General features: G+C 35.5%; 1 protein-coding gene across 1 annotated transcript in view; it reads right to left on the reverse strand.

Moving 5' to 3' along the window:
- The window catches only part of LOC104410651 (centlein-like), a gene marked incomplete at both ends in the record, with an annotated part of 78,335 nt that extends 66,488 nt beyond the window's left edge, over window positions 1-11,847 (reverse strand). Inside the window, one exon of the mRNA XM_010020887.1 lies at window positions 11,759-11,847. Within this exon, the coding sequence (XP_010019189.1) occupies window positions 11,759-11,847 (89 nt within the window). The remainder of the gene's footprint in view (window positions 1-11,758) is intronic.
- Between the last annotated feature and the right edge of the window lie 1,507 nt (window positions 11,848-13,354).

The raw sequence follows: 13,354 nt of genomic DNA on the forward strand, positions 1-13,354 counted from the left end.
TTAAGACAGCTCAGAAGCATGGTAATGGGGATAAGTAGAACCTCTCTATATGGTTAACAAGTGCAAGGCTATAATCATCTCTGCAGCACTTTATGGAAAGCCAGCACATAAGTCATAAACGCTTTGTTTAACAAAATGCCTCATCTCATTCCTATGCTATTTCTTGACTGAGTTTTAAATGTTGATGCCCTTATTGGCTTCTGTTTTTTGCAGAAAGAAAACAAATGTTGTGATAGTAACGCTACACAGAGATTCTTAGCACAAGACAGCTAAGTTTCTATCATACATCTCTGACAAAAGGTCTGAGAAACACATATTCCCTAAAAATAGCTAAATACTTCAGGCATCACCAGCACCACAGGCGACAAGAAGAAAACTCATTCAGATTATCCCTGCCCTCACAGTACAGTTAAACTTACATCATGGCTGGATATAAGTCACCCCTGGAAGACAGAGAATCCTACTTGCACAACTTTCACTCTACTGAAATAGGAATGTTTCAGAGGTGGGAGGGAATGCAAGAGTGGTACCCATAACTCTGTAAATCTGACCAAAAGCAGATGAGACTATCCAGCTGTGCACAAAAGACTTCATGTGCTGAAGCACTTTGTAACAGTGACTAATGAGGACAGTAGATACACGGACAATTACTTTCCTCCACTATTACATATTACTGCATATTCTACTGCTATCAGTGTTTTTAAAGGCTAAACTACACTGCCCCCACAGTCCATCCGATAACATGGTTTAAGTAAAGTTCTATGACTGCTAAAGTATCTCGTATTATCTTGTGTAAATAAAGAATTAAATAAAAATGGTAAGGAATTTACAGAAAGCTGTTTGGAAACAAAGGTCTCAAGGCATCATAACTCTAAGTAGTGCTCTCCTACTGCAAATACAGCAGCACTGATGTGTTGTAGCATTTGAAGAAAATTAAGAAAAACCTAGATGTAAAGATACATATTTAAGTTACATTTAGCTAGCAGAAATAAAAATGTATGGCAACTTCAGCAGTTATATGGCATTTAAAAAAGAAAAAATCTTCTTCCATAAAGAACATCATTCAGGAGCTGTAATAAACAGAGACAAATGAAACCATGAATATTCAACAAGTATTCAAAAAGACATTTCATGTCTGAAAGGAATTTAACATTTTAACTGAAACAGAAACTTAACAGAAAAGCGCACATCAGATCCTGACCACAAAGCATCTGATCACCTGCAATCAAAAGCATCAAGGAATGTCACAATAGGTTGCTAGGCAGACATAAGCAATGAGATACATAGTAGAGCCAGTTTTTCATAGTTTCTCTTTGAACATCTACTTAAAACTGAACTAAGTAGACTGCAATTACAGAGATTCATGCAAATATGGAGTTATCTGACGTATTCCAAAGGTTACACTGTGATGTCCTTTGAAAAAAAACTAAAGACAAAAAAGGGAGCACAAGAGATAACAAACAGGTTTCATAACAGATCACAGTTAAGGAAACTGACCCACCCTTCTTATAATGCAAAATTAGTTTACAGAAATCCCATTCTTAGATTTTAAAAACTGGTAAAACACTTCCTAATAAGCTTATAAAACTTAGTAAAAGTTATTAAGAAGCTTTAAAAACTAGGAGTTAGTAAGGAAAAATGTCTGTAAATACTGTTTGTATAATACTTATCACAGAAGTTTGTCCATCTTCCTGAAACATGCTGTTCATGACAGGTACCATACATTACTCTAGAACTTAAACAACAGATGCTCCAGTATAAAAATACCAATGCTTCTTCATACTTAATTTGCTGTGGGGTCCTTAATGGCTATCAACAATTACCCTTTTTCAAAGATAAAACTTGCAGCACACAAACCCCAAATATTTTGGGAAGAAGGTATCTCTCTCCCATAAGCACATTACATCATAATCTATCTGAGGAAGTAATAGACCTGTATTAATCTACGTCTAAACTGTAAGTATTGTACCACTCCAAATTTCCTCAGGTCTTAATTACAGCTAGACAATTTAAGATTACAAGATTAGCGGCTTGCATAACAACTTTATCCAAAATTTTATGAGCTTCAGAAGACAAAAAGGAAAGCAGGTATCTACTACAAAGTACTTATACTGGTAATGTGTAGACACAGAAAAAATACACACGCACAAGCTCCACAAACCACTGAATACCATTGCCTCCAGTCCTCAAAAGCATCCTGACCTTAACCACTAGCTGTCTTATCCATTCTCTGTTCACACAGTGATGTATTTCCCACTCCATTTTAAATCACCTGTTTTATGTTATATTTCTACTTAAACCATTGCTCTAACCACTCATTCTGTATCTACCACCCACATTATACCACTGTCTTCCCAACTCTTCTAACCACGATCTCCTCTCACAAAGTCAGCCTTTTTTTAAAACAAGGCTCAGTTAAACACAAATACTCAATAATCAACTCAGCTATGCAATCATCACTTGAAAATTTATTAAACTTGTTTTCTAATGGATTAACTGATCTGAAAACCTGATGGGTAAGGTAGATTTTCCAAAGCAAAGCTCAAAAGAACTCTACCATTTGGAGTACTGTGTGCAGTTCTGGTGTCCTCAACACAGGAAGGACATGGAGCTGTTGGAGCAAGTCCAGAGGAGGGCCACGAGGATGATAAGGGCGCTGGAGCACCTCATGTATGAAGACAGGCTGAGAAAGTTGGGGCTACTCAGCCTGGAGAAGAGAAGGCTGCATGGAGACCTCATAGCAGCCTTCCAGTAGCTGAACAGGGCCTACCAGGATGCTGGGGAGGGACTCTTCATCAGGGACTGTAGCGATAGGACAAGGGGAAATGGGTTTAAACTTGAACAGGTGAAGTTCAGGTTAGACACAAGGAAGTTCTTTACAGTGAGGGTGGTGAGGCACTGGAATGGGTTGCCCAAAGAAGTGGCAACTGCTCCATTCCTGGCAGTGTTTAAGGCCAGGTCAGACAGAACCTTGGGTGACATGGTCTAGTGCGAGGTGTCCCTGCTTATGGCAGGGGGGTTGGAACTAGATGATCTTTAGGTCCTTTCAAACCCAAACCATTGTATGATGCTATGATTCTACAGTTGCGGTGGGTTTTTTGTTTCTTTTTTAGTGTGGTTTTATTTATTTGTTTGTTTTAAAAGAGAGAACAGGAAGAAACTGAATTAACCAGCCATGAACCAAGCAAAAGAACAAACTGCTCTGGAGAACCAAAACATAGTATGCACAGCTACTTCTGGTGTATTACTGGTAGTCAAGAATTTATGGAGCCCTGTGACTTTAGGACCAGGCAGCACAAAAGAAGCTGAAAGAATAAAGCCTGGGACTAGAGAGAAGAAACAGATCTTTGTTAAAGCAAAAGATGTGCCTGTAACACAGGCACATAGTAGCCAATGGTTCGAAGTACATTTCTAATTAAATGTAGTATTTTCCCTGTTTATCTGATGCTCAGTCAAACAGTCCTTTAAACAAAGCTGTCAAGGAACAAAGTTTATAAATACAGCTCTATCATCATCATAATGAGGCGGAAAAGTTTCAAGTAAATTCAAGAAGCTTGGGCTTTCTGGAATTTTTTTTCACTCTCTAGATAGCAGAGGCTGTAGTAATGTCCCAAAAACAGTTCCACCAGTTACCACCAAGAGATAAATGTAAAATGCTAATTACCACAACTCACACACACTGAAATCTCATAATGGAACATTACCAGCAGCTTCTCCTGGTGGTATAGGATGACTTCCAATGCTCATTACAGGACAGCTCCCCACAGACACTCAAGGTAGTATGACTGGCTGGAACTTACATATATCATATTTGGATCTGCTGTTGCACCTTAAAATGACACTTAGTAAGAATTACAGCAATCACCTCCTTTTTAGAAGGGTAACAAATATTAAGAAAAATCTTCAACTGAATTTATTAAATGAGACGTTATGTATTTACAATGTATTTTAAAAAAACCACTAGAATACAGGGGGGAAAAATCAGGCACTATCAAGAAGCTGATGATGATCAATGACTGAGACAAACTCCTGTTTAGCTAATTAGAACCACTTATGAGCAATAATGATGTGACCTAAGAATACTTGCAGACTTCCTTAGGATGAAAAATGGAGTGAAGAGAGGTTGTCAATTTGTACAAGTTTTAAGCTCCAATTAGTTTTCCCCATGAGTACCACCTATCTTAAATGTTTAACACAGATGTATTTAGCTACAAAGATTATCGAGATCCAGGTTCCCACAAAATTGAAGAAAATATTCTTAAACTTAACACTTTTCCTATATATGATTTTTTTCCCCTGTGTTATGCTATACTCTACACAACAGGACAGGATAATATTTTTGAGGTTTGGCACATTTTAATGGCTTGTCAAAAATGAAACACTAGACTACGAGGAACTATGAATGAGGTACTTGAAGACGTTAAAATCCAGAAGTTTGTAGAAGTTTATAAAACATTTTTTTGCTAAAAATCTTCCACAAAAGCAGTCTGGGAAAAGAGGTATCTTGTATTCTATCACAGGTTTCAATCAGCCAAATTAACCATTTGTAAAGAAAAAGTAATTCAGAGGTTTATATACTTACATCATTTTTACATCAATTAAATGAAACTAATTTTAACTAATAAATTGAATTTGCTGTTTACACATTTCATGTAATATGTCCTTTCAATTCTACAAATAGAAAGATTTAAAAAAAAAAAAATAGCATCTACATATTTGGCTTTAAATACAAAGTTAAGATTACACTGCAAACTTTGGGCTGTGTAATAAAAAAACAAAGGCTATATTTCAACAGCATACCTATATTTTAGTATACAACTAAAAATTAACTGCTTCCAGAAATATTACTAATTTTGAAAGGTCCATCTTTTAATCTAAAGGGCTGTGGAACTAGAAAGGCTGCAAAATATCAGCTTGTGTGATGCTGCATTCAATTTGATTATCATCTCTCCTGGTCTTACGGCTTCTAACTATTTCACAGGCAGACTTACAAAAGTGCATACAACATTGGTATTAAATAGGTAATGAATCACGCATGTGCAAAGAGAAGTTGTAAAGCACAGACTGTCAATGCTACTGTAAATATGGCACCAATATTGTAATTTACTGTGTACAGCCACATCCCTGTGGTTGCACAGTCTGTGGTTAGCAGAAACAAAGCCTATGCCTCAATCTTCCAACTAGAAACCTTACCATGTTTCCGTGTACCTATTAAGAAGAGATTAAAAAATAGAGCTAAACAGTTTTCATTTAATAGTGAGTTTACTTTCACCTCAGATTCTAGTAGATCTTTATATTTAATGACAAATTATAATTGATGCACATTATAATTTTTTTCCTATAATATTTACACACAGTACTTTTAGATTTAGACAGCATGGAGCAAAAAAGAATTTAACCTGATAACACCCATTTTATACTTCTTTCTATAGACAATAACAGCGGTTATTTTCTATAGGAAAAACTGCATACACTTACTTTTGTCTCTTTATAAAAATAATTTAAGACCTAATTAAAGAAAAATTGTAAAATTAAATTATTTCCTTAGTAAATTATTTATAGAGCTAGTTCTATCTTCCATGGTATGTATCAACATGGAAAAGCATCATTACAGAAATGTAATTTTTCTGGCATCTCTAATTCGATTTATTTAATTCATTAGAGAATTTAAGGCCTCTTATTTTAAGCAATATATTTTTACACTAGAGTAGTAAAGATAATAGTGACATTTTTCCCTAACAATTTTGCAAACATTTTTCATCTAAAATACACAAGTCTCTCACAGTGTTCAAAATATCAGCACTTCAGAACAGACTGCTTTAACATCTGCACATCACCAGGGTTTCCCCCAAGGATTTTTAAATGATGCCTGCCTGTGCTGAATAAAGTGCTAACTTGCACCTTGCATTTCAAACTGTGTCCTGAGCAGCCATCCAGTTGGTACAACACCAGCTGAATTCCCAGAGGCCACTGTTCAATCAGGCTTGACTGCAATTATCATGTCAATATTTTGTGCTCCGATATGCAGATATGCACACATGCAAGCTGCATAATACCTTCTTCTCCATGGAATGTTGACTTACGTTCAATGTTCTGAGAATTTTTAATGAAACAGGATATTAAACTTTCATCAACTGTAGAAAATCACAATTATTTGACCTTAGATAGAAAGGTTGTACTCTTATGCTCTATTATTCTGTCCACATTATTGAGTGATAATAACTAGGGAGTCCACTTTATTTTAAACTCAGGTGACAAAATGGGAATGGCCTTTTAAAGGCCTTAGATATTTTTTACTTCCTCATTCTCGTACCATTCTATTTCCTGTTAATTTGCACAAGAATAAAACTGTGAGTGGTTTAAGAAAGTTTCTGCAAGCTATCATCCCTTTAAAAGATGCAAGATAAAGTTTTTTAAGTATTTTTCAATTAACATCAGCAACCTATATTGATCATTCATACAGCACACTCTTTTACATGAAAAGTACTTGTAGTTTTCAGTGCATCTGCATACTGTGAGTCAGTGAGGAAACTATGTCAACCTGATTAATGTTTCTTCCACAATCTGCTATTCATAGGATGCAGCAAACCACAATGTAAGTTCCTGTGATCACCCTTCCAAAAACTCTTAGGTTATTTCTGATCACTTGCTCTTCAACCATGTTTTCACCCATGTGTACACCTATGGAGATGCAACTCCCCAGGAAGAACAACAAAACTCTCTCTTAACCACTGGCACTAAAATTCAGATTGACACTGTTTCTTAAAGTGGCCTGAAATGATCTGTTCTTGCTCTTTGCTAAGACTTGCAAGACAAAGCACACTTAGAATTTAGATGTGGAATAACATTTATATAAGGCAATCTTGCCAAATATAACTATCTGCAAGGATATCATCTAGTGTAATATAATCTCCATTTACATCTCCAAGTCTGGTATCACTGCCACAGTTTGATCATTAATGAATCCTGCTACATCTCCCTTCAAGAAGAAAGGGAAGGAGTCATCTAGAAGCCCTAGAGGAAAATTAAGAGTCAGCTGACCTGTCAACATTCCATGTATTGTAAGAGAAAAGTCTTAAAGAAGAGCTCTCAAAATTTACAAAAATATTTCAAAACCTTTGATACACTCACCTGAACTCCAACTCTATCTGAGTTTACACATGCATTTACCTGTAAAAGGTACTTTCTAACTCTTTTTCAGCTCATAATCAAAACCAAAAAAAAAAAACAGAAACACAAAACAAAAAACCCACCCTGTTTCAAAAGCAGTGAACTAGAAATAGCATGTTCTTTATATAATACTGAGATCAATAGTATTTAAAGTAGCTGCAAAGTATACTAACATGAGTAGTACTTTTACAGTGGCTTGTTTGAAAATACCTGGAGGCTTTTACATATCCCAGAGGCATTTCTCATTTGCACAGCAAAGATAATTTTTTGTTTATATCTGAATATTAAAATGGGAATATAGTTACAGTTATCCAGCAAGAACTGCAAAGCCTGCTGAAAAGTAAAATATCATTGATGTATTACAGGAATCAACCGCACGGCCATAAAACAGTACCAGCTACATTTTTACAATTTTAGGGCTGGCGAACTTCTATTTTGGGACCATGAAAGCACTTTAAAATAGCAGACAAATAATGGAAACCTACTATTAATTCCCCCTTATTTTCCCCAAATCATGCCTTCTACATTTGCCTGGTTTATTTGAGAAAAAGATATTCATAAGGAATTGTCTAATGCTACAAATATAAATTTCCTGACTGTATGGCTAGTACTGTCTACACAATTTCTCTTAATATATATTTCTTCTTTTTTCTTCATCGCACATTCATGGAATACAAGCTTGTAAATGAACATTTTGTCCTTTCACACCAGCACCTTTTTATTGCTGTCACTGTTACCTCCTGAAGAAAGTCTGGCTGTTGTTTTCATCAATTTAAAGACTGAAATGTACTGGACAATATTGTTTGGTTCATGATACATATGATCTATGATACACATGACCACATTTAGATTCTATCTTCTTCCATTAGGCAGCTGGCTTCTGATCTCAGGAAGTCTGTAACAAAGCCATGGTGGGCACTGAAGGTTTCTCGTAATTCTCTATGGAGTTTTTGGTGGAAAGAACAGCCTGAAAAATGAAGCTACACAAGCATTGGTGATATTCACATCGCAAACAGAAACAAGAAAATGCTTAAATCTGTTTCATTCTGTTTGTATCTACCTCAAAATTTCCTAGTAAGCCAGAGCAAGATGGAAAATGTTACCAATTTGGATATAACTGGGTCAACGTTGTTCCTAATATAGATGAGACCAAAAAAAAGTCTCTAAGACTTTAGCTGATTTTTATCACACTTCAGTGTAAATTTTCAGGTTTTAACTCTTATCTGATGCAGTTTATTTATAGTCTGTTTATAGTTTTTTATCTTTACAGATAAAAAACAAACAAACAAAAAACCCACCCTGCTATAAGGTAGGCAGCAAGACAAAAACTTCTCTGAAAGGATGAGAGCGTGAATAGGTACAGTCAAGAAACAGAAGCTACTAAGGAAAAGATTATGGAAAGTCACAGCTGGAAAAGTTAGGAAAGAAAATACGGGGCTGTAATTTGGTTGTTCAGAAGATTCACAGGTAAATCTGGGCTAGAAATTATTTCCAAAGAGGCAATTAGACCATTCTCAGGCAAAAGAGATGAAGCTACATCAATTAAAGAGAAAAATACATGTGTCAAGTCAAAGCAACCCCAAAGTTCAAAGTCATGACTTATAATAAAACTCCTATACACTGAATGGATTTTAGCCAAACCTATTCCAGGATTCTCTGGTGTAATGATAACATCTGAAAATATGCTGTAGAAGCAATTTGTTCTTTCATTATGCCACAACTCTGAGCATTGGAGAAGTATGATATAGATGCGTAGCCTTGAGTTCACATGAGGTGTTCTAAGGCATTAGTGCTCTTCTGAAAGACAGTGCATGGAAAACTAGATAAGCACCTTAAGAGAAGTATGTTGTCACACACACTGTCATGTAACAGTACCAATCACCAATCTACACAAAGTGCAAAGCACATACAGAATACATTTTTACCTTCATATATAATAGGCCATTATTATACATCATATTTCTGTAGCAAGTCTTTTGATAGGCTGAAGATGACATTAAAAGGGTTTCACAAACATTTCCTAACACTATAAAAAAATTCAGCTCATTATCATGCTTGCAGGCATCAAGGTGGTATCCAAGAGCCCCACGTTCTTTGTATCAATTAGGATAATGCACACACATTTACCAATTTCTGTTCTAAATAAAGCACAAAATAATTTAAAGCAAGGGATAACTACCAAGCATAAAAATATTCCTAAACAGGAAGAAGGATAAACAAAGATGACAGAATGTCATCTTACAAAGGCATACAATTCAAGAACTCCAAATAATTAATTGTATTCATTATTTAAATGCGTACTTTCTAACATCTCTATGCTTCAATTTGTCCTAATATCCTGATTATTTTTCATATGCAACACAAATAAAAAATGTTAATGAGCCTGAACACCTCTGTTTCTACCCTATTAAGCTTCATGTGAAAGAGTAAAAATTTTCCATATTGTTCAGCTATTTATAAAACATGGTTAAGGCAAACCAATTTTTTAAGTTTTTCAACATACTTCTGCTTATATACTTGTAATGTATGTTTACATAAATTAAATACTGTATTTATATATTTTAATCAGTTCCTGCATTTTTTATGTTTGAAGAAAAAAAATCATTACTATAAGTATTAATGAAATTATACTCATGAAATTATGACCAAATTTTATCATGAAACAATTCAGCAAGAATGTGCATTTCAACATAAATGATTGATGCTGTTAATCTGTTCTTATGTCCCCCTTGTATACTAAAATTACTTCCCAAATCACAACATGCAAGAAATGTGAAAGTAGTACACTGTCCTAACAGGCAAGTTACTTCTCTCTGCACGCCAGTGTCCCATTACAGAACCAGAAGTTACCTAACATCATCACTGGAGCACACATGTGAATTCCCAGGCAACATCAATCTTAAAACAAGCTGCATGTGCTTACACCTTCAAGTTCTTGCCCTAAAAGCATTTTATGCTTTATGCAGAAGATGGGACAATACCACAGTGAATCCACTCCAAGCTGAAGAACTTAATGCTTAATGATTCCAGAAGTGGAAGAACGTTTACTGATCAAGACCAGAAAGGAAAGATGTCAACAAACAAAACATGCCTTCCAAGATCAAAGCACTGAACAGCAAGCCAAAGGAGCCTCCTGGCTCTATGACAAACTCCTCAAGTCATGTTGAGAAGCCATTTAAAGAAGTTAAAGTCCATTAAAAAATAAAAAACAAAAAAAACCCAAACAAAACCAACAACAACCAAAAAAATTTTTTTTTTTTTTAATGCAACTCATGGCACCCTGAGAGACAGAACAGACGAAACTTTTGACCATAAGACAATCAAATGTTTGAATTCTGACAGTTACATCACCAGCTCATTCCCATTCTCCATCTCTCTGGCCCTCAAAAATTCTGGATTTGTAAATGTTAGCATTCTAATCAATCACATAGTGTGATTATTACCTAAAATTTATAGCAATCAGATGATAGTATGTAAGTACCTTGAGGAAATCATCATTAATATCCTCAGAGGAGTAATAATTTAACTGCATAGTCATCTCTTCTGTTACCATGTCTTAGCCTTGCAGTTCCTTAAGAATGAAAATAAAAATCATTTATGTAAGTAATTGCTATGCAATATTTATGACACCAAAAAATGTCATTTACCTCCTCTTGCTCTTTCAGTAGAAAAACATAATATGCAATACATTTATAATTTAAAAATTTAATTCAGCTGCAGCACAGCAACCACAGTGAGATGGATTTTGAAGTATACTTCAACTTACACCAAAAATGGAAACTTGGAACATATTCTAGGTACTCCTGACAAAATTTAACAATGAAATTTTTGTAACTGTGATAAGTGAGGTTTGTTCATCAAAAGGTTTGAGGGGTAGTGTTGCTTGTTATACTTTAAGAAACTCTTTGTAACTGTTGTTTGTGAAACATCTTTTTCTTTGTGAAGGGAAAGGGAAAGTCAATTGTACTATTATGAAAAGTATGCTTTATTAAAGTAGGATAAATCCTTTTAGAGAAGGAAAAGGAAGGGGGGCTGGGTGGTTCGACTCGGTATCTTGTTGCAGAATGTTGTAAAGCTTATAACCATATAAAGAATGGAGGTTGAGGGAGTGGTTAGCCTAATGAGAGAAACTTCTTGAAACTCCTCGAAACTTCTGGAAGCTTCTCGAAACTTCTCGATGGTGAAACCCCAGCAACAAAAAGGAACCAATGGAAAGGAGCCACGTCAATATCTGGGCAAAAGAGATAACGGGATTGGCTGAAGCCAAAATATCTGGGCAAAAGGGAAAACGGGATTGGCTGAAGCCAAAATCGAGAGGTATAAGGGACAGCCTCCCAGGGGACCGGTGTGCGTCTTGCGTGGAGCGGGGACTCCCCGGCGCACCCAGCACTGTTTTTTTTATCTGCTGCCGCTTGCTCAATTCAATAAAATTTATGTTTTGAAACGAGAGTGGCTCACTCGTTTATGACAGTAACATTTTTTAAATCCTACATAGTTCTCAATTAAAAAAGATAAATAATATGTTATCAGCAGGGAGGGAGGTTGTTTGCGTTTGGATTTAGCATCATGTTAAATCAATGAAACTCACCTTTCCACCACCAAGCTGATAGCTTGAGTAAGATCTGGACTTGACACTTGTAGATGTTTCCACAAAGACCACACAAATTCTTTATCAGCCTTAGAAACAGGAAAAGAAGACAAAAATACATTAAATGTATGCCACACCTTTTATAAGCAAAAGTTACACTGTGTATATTCAAAATACAATTACGAAAAGAACTATTCTAGTGAGAATTCCCTACAAATTACTCAGTGTCCCATGAATAAAAGACGTGGCAAACAGTTCACTTCGATAAACAGCTTTAACCATTCAGAAATTTGAAGGAAGACAAAGACCTTCAATGAAAAGAGCATGCAGTGTGACATAAGGCAGCAGAAATCACCATTATTCAAACAAGGCTGCCTTTTGCTGTACCAATTACTAGTATTTCTAGCAGCAGAACACAATCTCTATTAATAAACATTGAGCCTGGAATATGTGCTTCAACATTATGGTACAAACTAAAACCATATACTGTGATAATTATATAAAAATATTGAGGGAAGGAGGGAAGAGGGGTGGAAATCAGATGAGGACAAGAACAAGAAGAAAGCACATGTACATAAACCATGGACTGGACTTAAGACCAAACCTGCTAAAAACAGCCTAACAGAAAATTAGATATTAATAAGCCAAAACCACCATATTGGTAGCTAGGCCTACTCAACAGGAAAAATCACAGAAGTGCAGCTTTTACTAGCTTTTGAGTGTTAAATAGAATTTGCATGAGGACAATACATGACCAAAATGGAAAACCAACATTGTTATAGCTGTTCATTTCCCTGCTTCCTTCTCCCAGCTTCTGGAACCTAATCTATTAAGATATCACAGGGATCATTAGTTAACCAAAACCCCACTAAAATCCTCTAAACAAACAACACACTATCTCATCTCTGCACAATTCTATCTTAATCCTAATTATTAAATGAAACAGAAGAACTGAGTTCCTAACTTCACCTCTGCTGTTTGTTTTTTTCATAGGTTTGCCACTTCATTTCTTCCTCTTTTCTTGATACATCTAAGACACAAAACAGTTCAACAACACTACAGTCTGACAGATCTCACAAGAGTCAGTAAAGACCACATACTGTATGATCAGAGTAAATCTCAGAAGTAGAAACTGCTTTTCATATTTTTGCTATCTTTGTTTTTCATTTGCTCCCAATCAGTTTTGCCTTCTAGAAAGCAGACTTGAACTGTACAAGCAATACCAGTTCCAGTGCATAACAATCACTCCATTTTAATGTTTCTCTTTCTTCAGAAGACTACTATCTTCAATATGAAATCAAAAGAGCTTTCTAATGAGAGCTCAAGATTTCTCAAGCTTTTCTCAAGATTTATCAGTGTACTGGGTCTAAATTATTTTATCAAGATTAATACCACAATAGAACACCGAATTATGGATTTAACAATCTTTAACAATGATTGTAGAAGGAACAGGAAAGATGGTTGTACCTATTTTCTCTATGATTTATGAGGACAGCCTCAAAGTGTGGGGGTTTTTTAAAGTTCTGCTGTGTCTTTCATTCAAATTTAGAAATGCACATTTTGAATTTTAAAATTGCATACAGAAGCAAAGTAATG

Source organism: Nestor notabilis, unplaced genomic scaffold, assembly GCF_000696875.1.
Source record: "Nestor notabilis isolate BGI_N333 unplaced genomic scaffold, ASM69687v1 scaffold3268, whole genome shotgun sequence".
Lineage (NCBI taxonomy): Eukaryota > Metazoa > Chordata > Aves > Psittaciformes > Psittacidae > Nestor > Nestor notabilis.